Source organism: Ambystoma mexicanum, chromosome 9 (assembly GCF_040938575.1).
Source record: "Ambystoma mexicanum isolate Mex_15411 chromosome 9, UKY_AmexF1_1, whole genome shotgun sequence".
Taxonomy (NCBI): Eukaryota; Metazoa; Chordata; class Amphibia; order Caudata; family Ambystomatidae; genus Ambystoma; species Ambystoma mexicanum.
The window spans coordinates 780,173,362-780,194,947 of record NC_090931.1 but is presented as its reverse complement, the minus strand read 5'-3'; the positions used below and the strand labels follow the sequence as shown (position 1 = coordinate 780,194,947).

The window sequence follows — 21,586 nt, the reverse complement described above, 5'->3', positions numbered from 1 at the left end:
CAAGCCGTTTCCCCTTCCTTTGCCCCCCCTCCCCCCTTCTTTACCACCCTTCACTTTGGTGTCTGCCCTAGGACATCCAGCACGTCCTATTCATTACACACTACCAAAAAGGTCTTTGAAAAAACTGCCGGACTACACAGTACTAATGCCACACAATGAGAGTGACAAGCAGCTAGGAGTAACCCCCTGCTTTTCACCTTATGTCTCACTCGAGGGGACGGAAGGTATTGCCTGTTCCGCATCTGCGGACCACTGAAGGAGGGAAGCCCATTACAGAAGTCATCAGGTCCTGAAGAAGATGACCCCAGTTGGTTTGGTCATCGAAACCAGTCGACCATAAGATCATGAGTTTTCTCATGATCATGCTGATGTTCATATAATACAGGCTGAACACGTCGGATCAATTTATTGTCCTATATGGGCTACGGGCCAGTAGGCTTCTTTTATTTGATTGGATTCTTTGTGTTTTAATACTCCAAAACAAGGTCTGATGTGAGAAAGGTTTCTACTTAGTAGGTGAATAAAAGTATTGAAAATCCAGATAGAAGTAATCTTTCACAACACACAGCTGAGACAAGATATAATGTTTACAGTCTCAATCCATACTTGTTTTGGTTTTTAGTGAATGTAATTGTAACATGTGTATGTTTCTTGATGAGGGAAAGTCTTCTCGCTATCCCTATTAGATAGGCGGCGCACCACAGGCCTCCTAGGGAGAGCTTTGCCCAAGGGGGCCAGGGTGTTCTTCCCACTAGGGACAGTCTAAGTGTGTCTTATGGGAGCTATATGTGAGTATTAACTTCTTTATATATTTTCTCCTATGCCTGTTTTTGTGTGATAAAGAGTGGGAGCATTCACCTTTAGGATTTTTCTGGAGGTAATTTTACCACTTAACGCCATACTTGTAATGAGGCCCCATATGCAAATCGGGCTTGATGCAACCCCAAAAGGAGCAGTGCAGCCCAAACTGCTTGGTCAACTCCCTTCTGCACAAGACCACAAGCAACCACAGAGATGTTTTGGCCTCATTGGGCGTCATTAATGAGGTGTAGCTTGGGTCTCTAGGCCTAGCAGGGACAGAACTTATGATATGATATGATAGGTTATTTATAACACGCTTAATACCGGGAGTTTTCTAAGTGCGGACCCAGGATCGAACCTGTAGTGCTCCGTGTCGTCTTGCTTCCAAGGCGAGCATGTTGCCCCTGAGCTATCCTCCCAAGACGATGTCTGGGCATACCCGTCCCACTCGGGGGGGGGGCTAAAGCAAAACAAAATAGGTGATGTCTGAAAGGTTTAGAATTAATCTTTATCTCTGCCATTGCTCTGGGCAATCCTCCAGACCATCGTTCTTCTACCTGCCATGACGTGTATAGGAAAACAATAAATACCTGCACACAACACATTTCCGTACAAGACCACAAAACAATCTATTATCTACAGCCAGGCCATCTGATACCAATATATATATATGCTGCAACAGGAAGACAAGAGAGAACCAATTTGCCATAGTCCATACATCCTTCCTGTTAAAGGGTAACTCACCGAGACAAGTTTATAGGGAAGTTGATTGGACATTGATTGAATCTTAATGACTCCCTTACCTCCGGCATCTTCCCAGAACCCTCCAAAATCGCACATGTCAAACCCCTTCGAAGGAAATCATCCCTCGACCCTCTCCAACCAATCAACTACAAGCCCATTTCTAACAGCCGATTCTTGGCAAAGCTCATCAACCGCACTGCATACTCCAAGCTGAATTGTTTTGTGGAATCCAACAATCTACTAGACCCTGCGCAATCAGGTTTCCGTTCACGCCACGGAACAGAAACCACACTGATCTCTATAAGGGATGTCTTCAAAGTCACTGCAGACTCAGAGCTTCTGCTCCAGCTCTTTTCTTCTTCCCTCTCCTGCTGCAGCCTTTTATGCCTCTTAGGTTGGGCAATTGATTTCAGGTAAAGGCCTTTACTATTTAATTGCCTGACCTCTACTTCTGCATGCCTCTTCAGCCCTCTTCTTCGTCTCAGTTCCTATGGGATTCTGGGACATGTAGTTCACGTTAGCAAAGATAGGTTTTCCCACTACTGGTATATTTTTAAGGGTAGATTTAATTTCCTTTGTATTTTTAAAAGAGGGATTGTACGTTTCAACCTTATTAGAGAAAGATGGTGTCGAGAAGGCAGAACATTTACTATTCCTTGTAGTGTATCCTTGTTATTGAGGAAAGCCTTTGTTTTTAGGGATCAAAATAATTCTCTCTTTTGATATAATAGGTTTAGGTTTTATAACCTTAGGTTTTACCACCTTAGTTTCAGCAGAAGGTGAGATATATTATTATGACAATACGCCATAACCTCTTCTGGCATAGTGGTAAGAATTTCCCCTTCAGAGGAAAAATATGGTGCCTCATTCCACGGAAACTCTTCACTACTCTGGCTCCTGTCTCCTCCCAGGTGGTCCTCCTCCCAAAACACCACATCCAGGGTTGGGATCAGGAAGCGTCTGCCCTCCCCCGGCCACCCGAGAGGAGACTCGAGGGACCTGCAGGATTCTTCACATTCCTTTGTAGCATTCTTTTTGGAAGGAATTGCATGACTGCCAGGTCCTGATTTTCAAAACTTGCAAGAGCTGCTATGCCCCACTAACCCTCTTCAGATGTCCAGCCTAACACTGAATATGCACAGTGTCAGTCTTGACCCCTGGGAGAGGAAATATGAAGTGGATAAAATAAAAAAAAAAACTCAGGTTGCAGAATCTTCTCTTGCTGGATTCTTTTTCACTCTCGAAACCTGTAAGACACGCACACCACTTATGTGAGTTCTACTCAAACAATGGCCTGCTTAAAATGTCCACTATAGCGACAGGAGACAAAGAAATGAACTAGATCTTTCTTTACTAATGCAACTGTTTCTGTGGACTGGTTTTCTACATATGAAATTACAATTTAATTGACTTGGATCTGTTTATCTTTTTTTTCTTCTGTGATTACATTTAGTATAGAAACTGATTTGTATTTTTGAAGGGGAAGCGGTTAACTATTTAAATACTGGGTGGGCTATTAGTCTTTGAATCCAGACAACGTTGATGCCGTCTCCAGCTCTCCTCCTGTGCCGTTTTGCCAAAAAGATTCCCCACGTCCAAAAGGAAATCACACTTAACATGGTTGAAGTAACCTAGAGAAGCTCTGATAGGAACCATAACCAATGCACTCAGGATGGCGGCACACTTGCAGGTCCTTTACTTAAAGGCACACACTCCTCTGTTTGGTTAACTTCCTTGCACCCCACCAAGACAAATACATTAACTTCTGCGCACGCCGACTGTTAAGGTGAAGAGTTCAGTTTTGTTCCCTACGGTACCGTGCACACATGAAAATACACAGAATATTTTTGTCCATAAATCTCCCAGGAACTGCTACTCAACGGTTAACAAATTTGAACTGTACAAAGTTCATTCTAGCGTTTTAGCTTGCTAACTTAACTAAAGAATCTCTTTTGAATGATTTATAATTGGAAAGTTCCCACTGCATATCCTCTGAAGAACTAATCTTCACCTGGTTCCTGAACTTCTCTCCTGTGCTTTATTGTTTCATCTCGATTTCTTGGCAGGAGAAACACTGAGATAGGTTCCTTCAGTCCTGAATCTGCTTATGAAAGGCACTTTAACTAGAATTCTCTCAACAATACAAACTGCAACCCACGGTTTCTCAGCCGATCACTTCTTTCCATTCCTACTTCCATCTTGGAATGGGATCAGAGAAGTATCCTAATAAGAAAAACTAGTTAAGGAAACAAAAAGAGTTTTTGTGTTTAAAACCTAATATTCACGAAGTGTCTACTGAAGCAGCTTGTCTTCAGTTTCAGACACCCACAGTACCTAGATCTGACTCTGGATCGGACACAGACACTCACAAATCAATTCTGAGTGGGAGAGATGCGAAAGCATGATGTCAGTGTTGTTGCGTGTATTGCTACTAAAAAGTTTTAAAACTCTTCGGTGTTGCAGTAGAGAGTGTCATGAAGGTGAGTAGTGTATCAATGAGAAACATAGACACAAGTGGCAGTTTCAACTGGCTTTATTTCTAAGAAATGCACATGAAGGGCATCACCTGAAACACATAAGAGGATGTTCCCTCCTTGGCTTTAAACAAAACTAGGCGACAAACATTTTACAAGATGGCCTTCTCCCATGTCATGTGTGGCATTTTCTGCCAGCCCTAGCTGCTTATCCAGTAGCACTTTGCATGTTGTGACTTGTATGACCATACTTTTCAGTGGGAAATTAAGTTGCAGAATAGTGAGTGGCGATGATTAACAAGTCAGCACTGGTTTATGGTTTCATGCATGATATAGTGAAAAATATCAACCTTGTAAATTCACACTGTATGTAATAGTACTGTGGCACGTTGTACTGCACTAAGTAGGCATCAATACCTCTGGAAGGCTGTTGCATGAAAATACTACTTCTAACTTTGTTCCCCTTTTGCTTATTACACAGGTTCTGCGAGTATATTATGATCGCCTCGTAGACGGTTTAGATCGAACTTGGATTATCGGTTACATTGCAGAAGTTGTAAAAAGTCACATGCAGGAAGACTTTGATGAGTTGTTCCAGCACCTAGACTTTAACGCTGATGGCAAGGTGGGAGAGGATGACCTTCGCAGTTTGATGTTCTGTGATTTCCATGATGCGAAGAGGGAGGATACTAACTACCGTGAGATCCGTGAAGTAGACAAACTCCGAGTAGTGGTTGAAGGACACCTGGACGAATTCAATACCATTAGTAAAAAAACAATGAACCTGGTTTTGTTTCGATTTGCCATAGAACATGTGTGTAGAATTTCTCGAATTTTGAAGCAGCCACGCAGTCACGCCCTTCTAGTCGGTGTTGGTGGCAGCGGCCGACAATCCCTCACTCGGTTAGCTGCACACATGGCAGATTACAGATTGTTCCAGGTGGAGATTTCCAAAAGCTATGGTAGCACAGAATGGCGTGAGGACTTGAAGCTAATCCTGCGTAAATCTACAGAAGGGGAGATGCAAGGAGTGTTTTTATTTACTGACACTCAGATTAAAACAGAGTCATTTTTAGAAGACATTAACAACTTGTTGAATGCTGGGGAGGTGCCTAACCTCTTTCCGGCTGATGAGAAGCAGGAAATCTGTGAACGAATGCGACAATTAGACCGTCAGAGGGATAAAACAAAGCAAACGGATGGTAGCCCATTGGCTCTTTTCAACATGTTCATTGATCGTTGCCGTGATCAGCTCCACGTGGTCCTGGCTATGAGTCCAATTGGAGATGCTTTCCGGAACCGCCTTCGTAAATTTCCAGCACTTGTCAACTGTTGTACCATTGATTGGTTCCAGGTACTGTGTTCTATTTAATTTGAATGTTTTTGTAGTACATTAAGTCAAATTGCAAACTGTCAACTGGCATATTTCAGTTTTGCGCTGTATTTCCTTAACATTCATTGTATTTCCGCAGATACAGTGTTATTGATTTTTCTTTTTTAAATGCTATGTGTGCACATATTGGAAATTAGATTAATCTGCTTAAATAAATACAAAGTGTAAAGAAAGTGCAGAAACAACCACATCTGGATTCTGATATACCCCTCTCTTAATGCTGCAGCTCACAACAGCTTCAATTTCAAATATAGCCCTTTATGTTACGTTTTGTTATTAGGATTTCTACCACACACCGCACCCATTTGCAAGGTCTCCTGGCACTCTGGTAGAGCTGAAAGTGAGTGGATGGATTTGGGTAGTTGGGGAGAGGTGAAAAGCAAGGTTGCTGTACTTTGTGTTTGGTGCAGATCAGAAGCAGCCTGATCTCTGCATGCATGACAGTTTTCTAGGTGATGCTCTAGGATCATCGTGGGCTTTGTGACCTAAGGGGAAATCTCAGGCTTCAAGTGTGGAAGTGTGTTGGCCTAGAGGTTAGGAGTCTGGAAAGAGGGTCTTTAAATGCTGTCTGCGAGAGACTAGTTTGAATTTGCATGTGGTGAATAAGGTGGTGAAATTGGGGGTTACTTGATGGGGGGTAGTGATTGCAGGTTTCCATATCAAGTGAAAGTTGTTGGGTGTGCTGTGTTGAAAGCTGTTGAATTGAGCTTGTGTCCTGTTTTTATCATTAGTATTAGGGTTTTTATTGAGTGTGGACCTAGATTTGTGAAGCAACATAGTAATTTACCATGTGGGCAATGCAAAGGGCCTTGAAATGTATTATATTTTTTAACTGTAGCTAGTACAATGCTCTAGGCGCTAGTGTTATGTGTTGTCACCTGTTGACTCTGAGTAATTGTCTAGTTGTGTTTTGGAACCATTGTATGTTTTTGTCTGGTTGTTCTTCATATCTAGACAAATACTTTTGTCATAATCTATTTTTGAGAGAATCAATGATAGGACAGCCAAAGTTATGTGTGGAAATGTGGAATAGGGCATAAACCATCTGATTGAGAGTAGGGGCACTTTTTGACTATTGCTTGACCTGGGGTTGCAGCTTGAGGCCATTGACCATTAGTTTGAAAACATACCTCACCCGTCATCTGGTATGACTTGGGTGTTCTAATATAGTTGTAACAAGTGAATCCATATGTTTTTATGATCCTAATCAATGGGAACATATAGATATTGAAGAGGATCAGGTAGAGGCATGATACTTGAGAAACTCCACACACTATGGTTTGAGCTGAAGGATGATTAGCCAGGTGAATTCTGTCCTCGCTGTCAAAAAGATCTTAAGAAGATCTTATCCATTGTAAAGGGGTGTCATGGAGTCCAATTTCTTTGTCTTCTGATTAATGTACTGTGGTTCACTGTGGTTCACAGTGTCATAGGCTGCTGAAATGGAGTATGTGCAGAGATGATGTGTTCATCTACTGATATTTGAGTCATCTTAGATGGATACTTGTGCTGATATGGTGATTCTCATAGGTCTAAAACCAACTTGTGAATGTTATAATAGGTCATTTGTCTCTAGATGCTCAAACATTGGCTGTATGTATAGTTTTCTGCAATTTCCGCTGGGTATGGTACGTTTCAGAAAGGTCAGAAAATGGCTGTGTCTTCTGAGTCTCCAGGAGAGTCTTTTTAGAAGCGGTTTGATATAATTGGATTTTCGGGGTTCAAGCACTGCTCCGATTGCGGCTCCAAAATGTTAAGCCGACCGCCGTCCAAGTCACCGGTGCGCGTGGCCATTCGGTCTTCAGAGGCCAAAATGCAGGGGCCCACACCTGAGAAAGAGAGTAGGCGTTGGCGCAGGGCATAGAAAATATCCCACTCACTGAGCCACTCATCTTCGTCCCCTCACAAAAAGAAGAGGCGTCACTGACACCGACGCAACGCCGACTCATCTTCAGAACAGGGTGAGTCGTCGGCGGGGCCGACGTCTAGACAAGGTGGGAGGACTTTAAGTCACAAATGCTGGCGATGTTCGAGGAGGCGGCTGTGGGTGCAGGGAAGTCTCGGAAACAGCAGGCCGCAGTGTCTTGAAAGGCGCCTATTTAGCCTTACCCCAAGATAGCACTGTTACCGACACCATCAGCGTCAGGAGAGCCTTCAGGCTCGGCGCCATAGAAGGCGAGCAAGCCTTCAATGCCGGGACCTTCCCGTGAGCGTCAGGGCCTGATTCTTCTAGACACACCGTCTGCGCCCAAGGTTCGGCCGATGCCGACAGCCACTCCTTCAACATCGAAGGACAAGCCCTCAGCGCCGACCATCTACGATCAATCCTAGCACCACTTTCTCGATCCAATTTTCTTCTAGTCTATGGTGCAGATTTTCGGCCCTGATGACAGGAGTGATCAGGGTGATGGCGACCCCATATATTCAGGGGCTGGTGGAATGGACTACTTTGATGATTAGGCTGACCTCCTGGTCCTGGCAGAGGGACTGCATGACGCCAGTGGGCTAGCTACATCTCGGATGTTGAGTTGCAGCAGACTCGGCCATATGCTCATTCCCATGCCAAATTTAGATCACTTGTGGACAGGGTGGTTGACACTCTGGGGCTGAATGCTTTTACAGTACTGGTCCAGGGCTATGAGTTTACAGGTATCTTGGATGAGGGTCCCACCATGGAGAGAAACATGCCACTAAACCCAGCCAAAGCCGACTCAGTCGATTCCTTGTGGCAACGGCCTTGCTCTATTCCTCTGTTCAATTCCAACTTGACCAGCAAGTACAGACTGGCAAGAGGGTATCTGTCGTTTCTTTCCTCTCACCCTTCCCCAGAGGGGTTAGTTGTTCAGGCGGCCACAGTATCCACCAGGGCAGCTTCATCGACTTCCAATCTGCCACCTGACAGGGAGGGCAAGAAGGTGTATGCTGTTGCAAAGACAATCTTCTCCTCTAGGAGCATAGCCTTGAAGGCTAGTAATGTTTTGTGCGCCCAGTACATCCCTGAAGGGGAGTTACGGGACGGGTTCATGATGATGGGAAGGAAGTGGCCAGGTAGTCCCTGCAAACGGGCCTAGGCATGGCAGACTGCATTGGCCGGTCAATTTGGTCAGCCATGGTCCTTAAGAGGCAGGCCTACCTGCGCTCCTCAGGGTTTTCTCCCAATGTCCAGAGTTGTATGCTGGACATGACCTTTAATGGGGAATACATCTTCAGGCCAAAGGCCGATGACTCCAAGGAGACGTAGCTTGCCACAAAATCGCTCGGCCAGCCAAACCTGCCTTCAGCTTTGCTTATAGTGGCAAAGGCTACAGGTGCTACATCCCTTATGGCAGGAAGGCACAGCTGCCACAAGCCAGTCAGGTGGAGAGGCATTTCTCGCACTCTGGAAGGGGCAGGGCGGCAGGCAGCTCATTCCTCAAATCTGCTTTGATTTTCCCATCCCACAACTCACCAGTGGGAGGACGGCTGTCCTAGCATTGGCCCCAATGGTGGGAAGTTACCTCCGACGCCTGGATCCTGGAGCTTGTGCAGTGGGCTTATTGTATGCCCTTCTTAAGAAAGCCTCCAAGCAGAACCCCACCACCTCCATGCCAGCCAGAACAGGAGCTCCAGGAAGAACTGCAAGCCCTGTTGTTTAAGGGTGCCGTGGAAGAGGTACCGCACAAGCAGAGAGGATTGGGCTGGTATTCCCAGTATTTCCTAGTACCCAAGAAGGGTGGAGGTCTCAGTCCCATCCTGGACCTCAGGGCTTTGAACAAGTTCCTGAGGAAAGACAAATTCAAGATGGTGACGTTGAGAGATTCTCCATGCTATCGACTTACGGGACTGGCTGGTGTCCATAGATCTTCAGGATGCTTACTTCCATGTGCTGATACATCAAAAGCACAGGAAGTTCCTGAGATTCCTCATGGGGGACAAGCACTATCAGTTCAAAGTGCTTCCCTTTGGGATGACCTCCGCTCCAAGGGTCTTCACCAAGCTCATGGAGGACGTTGCTGCTCACCTCAGGAAATCTGGGCTCCATGTATTCCTGTAATTGGAAGACTGGTTGATCCGAGGGAGGTTGGTGGAGCAGGTCTTGCCCTACTTCAGGGACACCTATTCACTACTCCACAGGCTGGCCTCTCCCTGAACTTGCAGAAGTCCCATACAACACCAGTTCAGAGGCTCCAATTTATCGGGGCAGTCGTAGACACTCGGGCAGGGAAGGCTTTTCCACCCGAGGAGAGAGTAGTCCGCATTGCGCAGGTGGTGCACCTGTTCCAGAACCAGGTCACCTTACCAGCGGCTTCCTTCCTCCGCCTCTTAGGTCTCATGGCCTCCTGTTTTTTTCTAGTGCCAGAGGCCAGACTGCGAATGAGATCAATGCAATGGGTCCTGTCAGGTCAGTGGGCCCAGTACCTTGGAACCCTGAAGGACGTCCTCAGTATGTCCAGGTCTGTGGTCAACCACCTTTCAATTTGCTGGTGGGGGAACCTTTTGGGTGTCTGTGGCCTCAGGCTTTAGTAGTCATGGATGCGTCCTTGAAATGTTGGGGTGCTCACTGCGAGGACTTGCAGGTGAGCGGCCTTAGGGCAACGATGTTAGCCAGGTGGCGCATGAACAGGTTCGGGTTGCGAGCCATCAGGTTAGCCCTCAAGGCGTTTGCTCCGTCTCTGAAGGGGAAGCATTTTCTGATCTTGATGGACACTATGGTGGTCATGCACTACCTGAATAAGCAAGGTGGCATGCACTCCCTCCCACTCTGCAGAGCGACGATGCAGCTTTGGTTCTGGCTGTTAGAGAACCAGATCTCGGGCTCTGCAGTTCATTTGATGGGAACAGAGAATAGCTTATCGGATGCGCTGAGAAGGCAGAGCATGGTTTTACACTAGTGAGAAGTGTGCCAGGAAATCATAGAGGAGGTCTTATCCCTCTGGGGTACCCCAACAGTGGATCTGTTTGACATAGAGTCCAACAGGAAGTGCAAATAGTTTTGCTTGAGTGAATTCTCCACGAGCGGTGCACTAGGTGATGCATTTCTGGTGGATTGGATCTTCCCTCGTTTCTACGCCTTCCCTCCGATTCCCGTCATTCCATGGGTTCTCAGGAGGTTGAGGTTTTGAGCAACCCTGATCTTGTTCGATCTGGATTGGGCGAGGAGGACGTGGTACTTGGATCTTCTGGATTTGACCATTTGCCCACCTCTCCGGTTGCCCTGTCGCCCAGATCTCCTAACCCAATCAGACGTTTGGGTACTCAACTGAACCCGGAATCCCACAACCTACATACGTGGCTCTTGAGAGGATGAGATATGATGATCTCTGAGGAGGTACTCAAGGAGTTGTTGGCTTCACACAGACCATGTACAAGATCTCTGTATGGTTGCAGGTGGAGAAGATTTGAGGCGTGGTGCAGGCAACGCGTGATTGACCCTATCTCTTGCACACCACTACAGTGATGGAGTTCCTTGTGTAAGCGGCCTTTGCAGGCCTTCAGGTCACCACAGTCAAAATATACTTGGCGACTTTGTTTGTGTTCAAGAGGTCGCCGGATCAAGATTCTTTTTTCACGATCCTGGTTATGGCCCCATTTCTGAAGGGCTGTGTGAATAAGTTTCTGCCTGTTCCTTTTGTTGTCCCAGATTAGGATTTGAACCTGGTTCTCACCTTTCTGATGGCGTCTCCCTTTGAGCCTGTGCACGCTTTTTCCTTGCAGCTGCTTACGTTGAAAATAGCCTTTGTGGTTGCCATCACTTTGGCCAGACAGGTCAGCGAGTTGCAGGCCCTTTGTTGCAAACCGCAATTTCTTCCACAAAAAGGTTTTGCTTAAGGTGAGACCGGGTTTCCTACCAAAGGTGGTGTCAGAATCCATCTTTCTCAGGAGGTGTAGCGCTTCCACCTGTTGGACCCCAAAAGGGCCTTAAGTTTCTACGTGGCAAGGACAGTCAAACATTGGAAAACAGACTAGTTGTTTGTAGCCTACTCCTTGTCTAGAAAAGGTCTGGCTGAGACCAAGCAGACGCTTTTGCGATGGATCATACTATGTATCACAGAATGCTACCAATCCGCAGGCAAGGAATTGCCTCCTGGCATCAGAGCCAACTCTACTAGAGGGGTATCTGCATCTACAGTCCTGCAAACGGGGGTTACGGTTAGGGGCATCTGCCGGGCGGCAACCTGGTCCTCAGTCCATACTTTTATGAGGCACTATAGCCTGGATGTCTCAGTGGGGCTGACGCTCGCTTTGGTAGGGCGTGTTACTGAATTTTTTGTTATGAGCTTTCTTCTGATTTCCGTTGTTCCACTGCTTTGAGAATCTATCTGATGAGGAATCTGTGGGAGAAAGGCAATCCATTGAAGGAGAAATTACTCACCATAATATTCTTTCTATGGATTCTTCTCCCACATATTCCTCATCACCCCTCCCATCCATTCCTGCTCAGAAAGCATTAGCAGTTGGTGTATGCCTGTTCTCGAGAGAGGGGGGAGGCTTAGTGATGGTCCTGGAGTTGGTTGCTCTTCTAGCTAGCAAGCTGCATGTCTCTCACTCTCTATTCTTTAAAAGAAATAATAATAATAATATAAGTAAGGTTTTTCTGCAAATTCTACATATCCCTATGGGGATGCTTGTTTTCTAACCCTCTTTATGCTATTTGGCTTTCCTTTTTTTGCTATTTTTCATTTGCAACCACCAAGCTCAGGGGGGAAAAAGGCAGGAACTGAGGTACAGGCCTTAGTGACGCAGTGTGTGTGTGTATATATATATATATATATATATATATATATGTATATATAGTCACCCGATTCACGTCCAGAGCCAAAGATTGAGCACTGAGTCAAGACGGATCGACGGTTAAGTCGAGGTCCAGTACGCCCACTGTCAATGTTTTTTCAGAGCAACAGAGCTGGAAGGAGATATCTATCTGATGAGGAATCTGCAGAAGAAGAATCCATAGAAAACATTACGGTGATTAATTTCTCTGTTTAGGTGAGGATCTCATTGTAGATGCCCTGGGGCAAGGGTCCATTGGAGAGTGGGCTGTGTTGCTTTGTTTCACCGATTTGATGAAGTCTGGTTCAGATAGTGGTTAATAGAGGGGTTTTGGAATGGCTGTCGTTGACAGGGATTTAATTGCTGCTTCTGTTATATCATATCTGTGATATAATTGCACTTTGTTTGTGTTGATGTGGGCTCTTTGGTGCAAGATGCAGGGTTTCTCAACTCATTATTGATTTGTTGAAGTTCTTTCTCTGGTTGATTGGCCAAAGTGTTATGTTTGGAGTAGTAATGTTCTCCAGCATGGGGTCTGTCATGTATTCACATGCTCATGAATATTCCCTGTCATCGGGCCAGGAATGCTCGGTAAAAGAAAAAACAGTTTCACTTTCACTTACAAACTGTCTTTCTCCTATAAACCAATCACTGAGCTCTGGGTCATACTGCCCCCAGCCAATGACTGCCCTCTCCCTAAGCCCCTCCTCTGGCAGCCATCTTCAGATTTTTACAGCACGTTTAAGTGTTGGAAGTGCTTGTGTTTTACTCTGTAGCTTATCTATGATTTTTCATGCTTTTTCTGTTAAAAGTTCGATTTTTGTCAAATAAGAGCCTGTGTGCTCTTTCGTTTCTTCAATAGACAAGCAGGGATCCGTTTGTCAGTGTTTTTATCACCCCTCAAGGACAGGAATCATCGAGTTTCACCGAAGATTCAGGAAGGCCATCGGGCCTACACTGCATGCCGGACCATGTCAGAGGAGGACGACAGAGGTTCTCTCTACAAGCTCTGCTCCAGCGGCAGACTAAGGACGTGTTTGTGGAGGACAAACACTGCCAGTTCCTCTACGGTCTCCATCCGGACCACAGAGCGGCGGATTGCGAGATATTCCTGGGATTCACCAAACGCACCATGAAGGATCGAGACAGCAGATTAGCGGCGTGGCTCAACGCCAAGGCCTCTACTTCGGGCGGCAAGCAGGGGCACGCCTCACCCAGAAATGGCTGGTCCGAGGAGCGGGCTCATAAGTCCTTTTGAGGTCACCCCATCCGTCGGGGTCCAAGACAAGGCCAAGCACGGCAAGTCCATTTCCATCAGGGCCAACGCACAAGCGGGTCCGTGACGAGCACGGCACGATCAGCATCACCATCGGCTTCCATCTCAAGCCATCGCTCCAGCTCCTCCTCCAAAAGGAAGTCTGCTAACCCCGGGAAGCTGCGGGAGAAGCCAAAGAAGGCCAAGGCACCGGGTAAGGTGGCAGACCTGCCCTTGAAGGCCCAGGTGGCACAGGAGAAATCATCTTTGTCAGTCGATCTGGTGGCAGCCGCCCTCTTGAAGGCATAAGGGGCTGACCCGGTCCAGGGGTCCCCGGCTACACCAAAAGTGGCTCTTCCTCCCAGGCGGGAGAATTCAGCCAAACTGGTGGAGAAGACATTGTAGAAGAAGATGCCAGCCCTGAGCCCGGCTGCGACCCCTCAGAATGCAAAGGAGGGGGGGTATCAGTAGAGGCCTCTACGGTGCTCCAAGGCACAGATATTTCTTCGTCAGACGACGAGGGCATGGTGTCCATTCACACAGTCTTAGAGGACGTGGGGAACAATGACGATGGCGGGAACACCGAGGAGGACAACGACGGTGAACCTGTTGAGGAGGACTACGACGACAGAGCCAACGAAGATGTAGGTGGTGGGCCCAGTAAACCTACTCCCCCTCCACCTCCCAGAGACGTGTCACTGGACATCCTGTCCACCCTCTACACACTGGTGTCAGAGATACAGAAGAGGATGCCAACGGCACACCCAGCACTGGTGGCTCCAGGCCCACCACGGGCTAAGAAGAGGAAGAGGCACCCCACGCCTCCTCATCAGCCGCCTCACATACCCTCCCCCCCTAGAGATACAGCAATGGCAGATTTGGACGACTGCGGAGTGTCCCTGCATTGGGAGCATCTCCACCTGATGAAGTGGGTTCTTTCTGTCAAGTCATGCCTTCAGAACATCGCAGGAGCTGCTGATCCCCACAGACCCACCAAGGTTTAGCCCACTCAACTAACTGATACATCAGCTGAACTCGTGAGTCCCCAGGAGGAAAAGGGAAGTGGATAAAATAACAAACTCAGACACTGGATCTCTAACTCGTGCTGGTATCTGCATAGATGAGAGATTCAAACAATATTAGCTTTACTCTTCAATCCCTATTCTTCAATAACATTTTCCCAGAACACAATAGATCAGTTACCTGAAAACTCCTCTGCAACAGCTTAGAGGATTTAGGTTATATCTTTATTTACCTCATGAAACGCTAGGTTACCAGTCTTTTTAATTAAAACTATAAATCAACTCAATCTTCTAGTTGCCTTTATACTCTGAAATAAAGTGTTCACCTTTGAGTCCCAGAAGGTAAGTAGTTCAAGTATATGTTAAAAGATCCCTTCTAGGAAAGGTAAGATATGACTCCTGCATTCCATTGCTTCAAACAAAGAAAACAAATAAAGCTTTACTCAAGGTCAGCGGCTGAACTTCATTAGGTTCACTGAACAGCCACTGAAAGAAAGAGTTCTTCTTAGGCACACAATAGTTTCAGTTTGCAAAGGTAAATAGTGTCCACACTTCTGCGTGTAATTCAGAACTCCAAATAAAGCTTCTCCATTGAAATGAAACTACCTGCAGTTCCTAACTGTCGCTGCACACACCATGCTTTTTAACTATGGAGGATAATTAAATAGTAGCTTTTCATTTAACTGCAACTAAGTGCAGTACCCCACTGTCGCCGCGCACACCGCGGCTTGAAATGTGGAAAAAATAAACATGAACAATAGAAACAGTCAATCTCACGTCCATGTCACCGCGCACTCCGAGAGCATTACATGAAAGGAATTCATAACCAGCGCCGGGAAAAAGAAAAGCGCAACGCTCACCTTTTGCAGAGGGAAACCCAGACTGAATTTCCTAACTTCACCCAAGGAAACACGCAGCTGTTGCCAATTACGCAGACCAGAATCCTTACATCCGTAGTCCACAAATGAACGCGACGCAGCAGCTGACTTCTCTCGTTTCACAGATGCAGCGAAAAAAGGAAGCCATCTAGCAAGGTAAGTGAAAAATAATGTTAGAGAGTTTCCGAGAGATTCTCTCAGCCAAACAAACTTGCACACACATGTGCACAGTCAAGTCCACCCAGTTAACCCCTAAAGACCCAAAATTCATAAATGATTGTTTCTTCCAAAGTCAAATGGCCAAGTTTTATAAATATAAGAGAGTTTGAATGCTTAATGTGTAGAAGTTCAACTTAGCTTAAAAAATGAATACTTTCATGAAAATAAAATCTTCATCTCGTCTATGTAGATACTTGACTTGTTTCTTCAAGGTACTGGTGATTTCTCTGGAAAACCTAGGCCCAAAACTCTGGAGCAAACAAAAACATGACCTACATACATGGAAACTAAAATGAAAGGCAGTTTAGAATGTTTTGCCTTGTCCTTTGTTCTCCCATCCACAAATCACGACTCCTGTTCCTTTCCTCCATCTTGGCCTGGGAACCCACCAGCATTCTGAACACTTAAGGTAAGGTCCAAACCAATTTTTAGGAAACTTGACAGAAAGATTGCAAAATAATGGATCCAAAAGTAATAAAAACTCAGTTAAGAGAGAATGATGTACAAGGCATGTAATTGTACATGAAAACATACAGAGTTTCTGACTCAAATAGAGAAGATGATCTACAAGCTGGTAATCTTCCCAGGGACCTGACACTTTCCACTCCATGGTCGCCCGTGCGTCAGAGCTATTCCAGCTGATGCCTGAAGAGACCAAAAAGGAAGGGTTCCTGTACCAGTGCTAAGTGGCGAAAAGGAAGACCATTCTGGCAGTGCCTCTCCTGGATGACATTTGGGATGAGGGCCTGATGCTGATAAAGAATCCCACCTCAGCCCCGGCAAAGAGAATCCCTGCTGGATTAGAAGTATCCGCACCCAAGTGCCTGTGATCACAGCCCTCCCCAGACTCTGTCGTCTCGACGGCTGTGAGGAGGATGTCCTTGAATCCATCGTCAGCCTCCTTTCCCCCGGACAGTGAGGGGAATAAGTTGGACGCAATGGGCTGAAAAGTGATATACTCGGCGGCAACAACGGTCAAAGCAGCGAATACCCTTGCGATCCTGGCCAGGTATGACAGGGAGCTGTGGTACAAGATGGCCCCATTGCTGGAATTCCTCCCCGACGACAAACGGGTTGAGGCGCTGGAGATCTTGTAGGAGGGCAAAGTGGCATCGGACCATGCTATTACCGTGGCGCTGGACATCGTGGACATAGGGTTCTGCCAGATGCGGAATGGGGTCTGCCTCCATCGTCGTGGCTGGTTGAAAGCCACCAACTTTCAACAGGAAGTTCAGACTAGGGTTCTGGACATGCCGTTCAATGGGGACAATTTCTTTGGGAAGGCTGTTGATGAGTCATTGCAGGCCATCAAGACTGACACGGAGACGGCCCGGGCCCTAGACATCCTGCAGCAACACTGCCCTTCCGTTCGTGCCTCGGGAGGCAAGTCCGAAAGATCGTCAAAGGGTTTCGGCAGTTGATTATCGTCCTACCATCAACCCTCCTAATGACCCAGGAAGCCTACACGGGTTGTTCCAAGGCCATGGAGGTGTCCGCCATTGTCGCTCCCAAGGCAGCACGCAGGCCACGAAGCAGGACTGAACCGGCCCGGGACGTCAGGCCCCCACCCATGCACCCCAGTGGGAGGCCGGCTGGCGGGCTTCATCAGCGAGTGGAAGAAGATCTCCACTGACTGATGGGTGCTGGACGCTCTCACCCATGGACACACTCTAGAATTTCAGCGGAAGTGTCCACAGATACCACTGTTGGCTCGGTAGGAGCAGCACATCCCTCAGCTCCTACAAGAAGTGAGGGCCATGTTACAAAAAGGGGCAATAGAGTGGGTTACAAAGCGACTCCGCGCCAGAGTTTACTCCTCATACTTCTTAGTAAAAAAGAAGACATGGGGCTGGAGGCCCATTCTCGACCTGTGTTCCTCAAGTCCCAAAAATTCTGGATGCTCACGTTGCAGCACATGCTCTGCAACTGGAGGAAGTGGATTTCCTGACACCGCTGGATCTGGAGGGCACTTACTTCCATGTCCCCATTCACGAGAAGCATCAGCAGTTCCTGTGCTTCGTCGTACAGGGAAAGCACTACCAATTCAAGGCCCTTCCCTTCGGACTAAAGTCGGTGCCCAGAGTGTTTACGAAGTGCCTGGCACCAGTAGCAGCCCATCTACATCTGTAAGGGATCCATGTGTATCCGTACCTCGACGACTGGCTCAAGAGGGCCAGGTCAAGGGAAATCGCAGTCGATCACATGGACAGGACCGTCTGGCTGCTGACGGATCAGGGATTCTCCATGAATTATCCGAAGTCCTACTTGGTTCCATCGCAGGACGCTCTGTTCCTGGGGTCCAGGCTCAGCGCAGTCTCCTGCCTAGTGGCCCCATCAGAAGAGAGGATCGCAGCCATCTTGGTCAAGGTGCAACGGCTGTTGACACTGAAGATCGCCATGGTACAGACCATCAAGTCGCTGCTCGGCATGATGTCGTCGTGTATCTACCTGATCAGACTCTGCAGATTGCGTATGCTCCCCTTCCAGGAGTTTCCTGGATGGTCGGTGGGTCCACGTGCCTGAAAGCTTCACGGACAAGATTGTTCTCGACGAAGAGTTCCATCAAGCGATAAGGTGCTGGGGCATGTGCGCCAACGTCGACTGAGGCACAGATTTCCACAATCCCCCGTACCAGGATACGGTTACCACGGATGCTTACCCGGAGGGTTGGTGAGCCTGCACTGGACGCCTCCACACCATATTCCTGTGGTTGCTGTAGTAGAGGGACCTCAACATCAATGTCCTGCAACTATGTGCAGTGTTCTGGGCCCTCAGGTCGTTCCTTCTGTCCCTCAAGGGCATGGCAGTGAGGGTCTTCATGGACAATGCCACCACAATGATTCTACATCAGGAAGCAGGGGGGGCTTCATATCTCCAGCTCTCTCCAAAGAGGCGCAGGACTTGTGGCACTGGGCCGTCACCCAGGGGATGTTTCTCATTCCTTTTCACCTGGCAGGAGTCAAGAACACCATCGCCGACTCCCTCAGCAGGGAGCTGCCCTCTTGCAACAAGTGGGAGCTTTAGCAGGATCAAGTGGACAGCCTCTCCCTCAGGTGGGGCAGACCCCAGATCGATCTGTTTGTGACAGTGACAAACTCCAAATGCCAGAGGTTCACCAGTAGGTTCCCCAAGCCGGGGAGCATGGGGGATGCGTTCTTCCTGTGGGAAGGCCTGTTCCTCTACGTGTTCCCGCCATTGCCTCAACTGCTATGAGTCATTGGTCAACTCAAACGCTGCCGGTTTAGGTTGATCCTCGTCTCCCCAGCGTGGCTGAGGCAAATTTGGTACCCGGACCTTGTCAGCCTGTCGATGTCGCCTCCAATCAAGCTGCCAGTAGTCGCACATCTGCTCGCCAGAGAAGGAGGCACAATTCTGCACCACGACCCAGGATCGCTGAACCTGAAAGCCTGGCTCCTGCAGCCTTAGAGTTTGGTGGGTACAAGCTGCCGGCAGACTGCAGGGAGGTCCTTGCCATGGCCAGAGTATCGGCGATTCTTAAGTGCTACGCGACTTGGTGCTGGTTGCAGAAGATCAACCCTCTGAGGGCCACGGCCCCTCAGATCCTTTCATACTTGTTATCGTTGGCTAAGGCGGGGCTGGCGCACACCTCTTTCTAGGTGCTTCTGGCGGCTATCTCCCGCTACACCAGGTCTCCTGGACAGTCTTCACTTTGGTCGCACCGTCTAGTTGAGGAGTTCCTCAAAGGTCTGTTTCGATCGTTCCCGTCGGTGAAGGTGTCTGCTCCGGTACGGGAACTGAATGTGGTACTGACATGGCTCATGGGGGCCCCCTCGAGCCTATGCATCATGCTACTCTCAAGTTCCTTTTGAGGAAGACAGCTTTTTTCGTGGCCATTACCTCGACCAGGAGGGTAGGTGAGATCCAGGTCCTGTCCTGCAAGCGGCCTTATCTGATTTTCTATGAGACGAGGGTGGTGTTGCAGACTCACCCCTCCTTCATGCCAAAGGTTCAGTCGGAATTTCATCCCAACAAACCTTGGGTATAGCCTGTGTTTTTTCCGGCCCCGTCGTCAACGACGGAAAGGACTTTGCACTCGCTGGATGTGGCGCATGCTCTGAAGTTCTGTGTGGCACGCACAAAGAGTTTCAGGAAGACGTCTCAACTTTTTGTGAACTTTGGTCCTGAAAGCTTTGTCCAATGCTTCCATTTCCAGGTGGCTCTCCGCTGTATCACACACTGTCACCAGTTGGCAAACCGACCGCTGCCTGGCCGTCTGAGAGCCCATTCCACCAGAGCGGTCGCTGCAACAATGGCATTCCTGTCTGGTGTGTCCCTGCTGGAGATCTGCATGGCTGCTCCGTGGAGATCTATGCACACCTTCATAAGATTCTACTGCGTCGACAGGGATTCCAGAGAGGAGTCCAGGGTCGGCAAGCAGTGCTATGCAACCTTTTTGCTTAAAGGTGAGCCTGGTCCAGAGGTAAGAGTAATTGCTTCTGTTGAGCTTTGCCACCTCCCATGGTTGTGTATGTATGTACTGCTATGTATTTATTAATGAGCATGTGAATCCATGCCAGACCCCATGCTGGAGAAGGAACAAATTACTTACCTGTAACTGTTGTTTTCCAGCATGGGTCTGGCATGGATTCACATGCGAACCCTCCCTCCTGCCCCTCTGCGGCTCTTCTTGGTCATATTGCCACTTTACGTGCAACCAAATCTGAAGATGGCTGCAAGAGGAGGGGCTTAGGAAGAGAGCAGTCATTGGCTGGAGGCAGTATGACCCTGAGCTCAGTGATTGGTTTATAGGAGAAAGACAGTTTGTAAGTGAAAGTGAAACTGTTTTTTCTTTTACCAAGGATTTCCAGCCTGACCACGGGGAATATTCATGAGCATGTGAATCCATGCCAGACTCATGCTGGGGAACAACAGTTACAGGTAAGTAACTTGTTGCTTTCTTTGCTTTTGAGATTTGTCTTTGGTAGGATGCCTTGTCTTAAAGTGATACCCTAATTTTATTTTCCAGTTTTCATTATTTTCTTTTTTTTTCAGATGGGGTGTGAGCGAGCTTGCACCCTTCTTTTATTTCTGATACAGTGATGCATTTTGAGTATTTCAAATGCCTCAGTTATCAAGTTATGTAGTGTTGCTATGATTTCTTCTCGTTGTAACAGATCTTTTACCATCTATAATGGGGTTCTGGCTTAATCACTTCCATTAGATTTTCAAGCTCTTTAAGGTTTAGTGTTTTTCATCTTCTCCTGCTGTTGGTTGCTAGGCATTTGTGTTTCAGGAGTTTTTGAATTTGTGTGTTGATAGTAAAACTATGGTCACCATATTGCTCCCGAATAGGTGCCAGGTGGGCTTTATCAGGCCTTCTACACAGATGATTGCATTAAGGGGGTGACCTGCAGATGTACATGATTAAAATGACCCTCAATAGGTCATTTTACATTTGGTCGACTCATTTTGTGTGACCTTCGTCAACCTCCGTTTTTTTTTGTTTGTTCTATTATGTGTGTCTCCCCCATGCTCCCTCTCCTTCTCCACACCCCTTTCCCTCCCCCTAAAAATCCCTAAACCCAAACCGACATTTATATATATATTTTTATTCGGTCAGCTTGCTCAAAAAGGAGTCAACCTAATGCACGTGGTGTTAATGACTGCACACCCTGGCCTTTCGCATGGGTTACTACTTTTACAATTTGTCTGAGTTAGAATCTGGCCATGTAGGAGCTCAGACTTCTTAGTGATGCTTCTGTCTGCACCTCAAACCATATGTTAATATTTCTAAGGACGGTTAGGCAGATGTGCTCTATCATAAGGTTGGCAATTACATCTGAGAAGTTCTCTGAAAAGGTTGGGTTGTATAAGAGTGTAAATAAATAGGAAAGAGAGATTTATTTGCTGATTTTGAGGTGGATCAGGACTCCTTTACAGTCTGGGAAGTCTTTGCAATGTGAAGTTAAGAGTTTGAGGTGTCCCTTGAGTGCCACAGCAAGACCTCCTCCTCCTCTGTTGCCAGTGCGGTTGACTTGGGGGGGGGGGGGGGGGGTTGTATTTGTTTGCCATTAACTTTTTGTTGTCTG

The 21,586-nt window shown here is 47.3% G+C and overlaps 1 protein-coding gene across 2 annotated transcripts in view; it reads left to right on the top strand.

The window, feature by feature from the left end:
• DNAH7 (dynein axonemal heavy chain 7) overlaps positions 1 to 21,586 on the top strand; it is a 1,167,586-nt gene that overhangs the window by 747,439 nt on the left and 398,561 nt on the right. For both annotated transcript variants that reach the window (XM_069615701.1, XM_069615700.1), the window contains one exon: positions 4,501 to 5,373. In XM_069615701.1, coding sequence (XP_069471802.1) covers positions 4,501 to 5,373 — 873 coding nt within the window. The remainder of the gene's footprint in view (positions 1 to 4,500; positions 5,374 to 21,586) is intronic.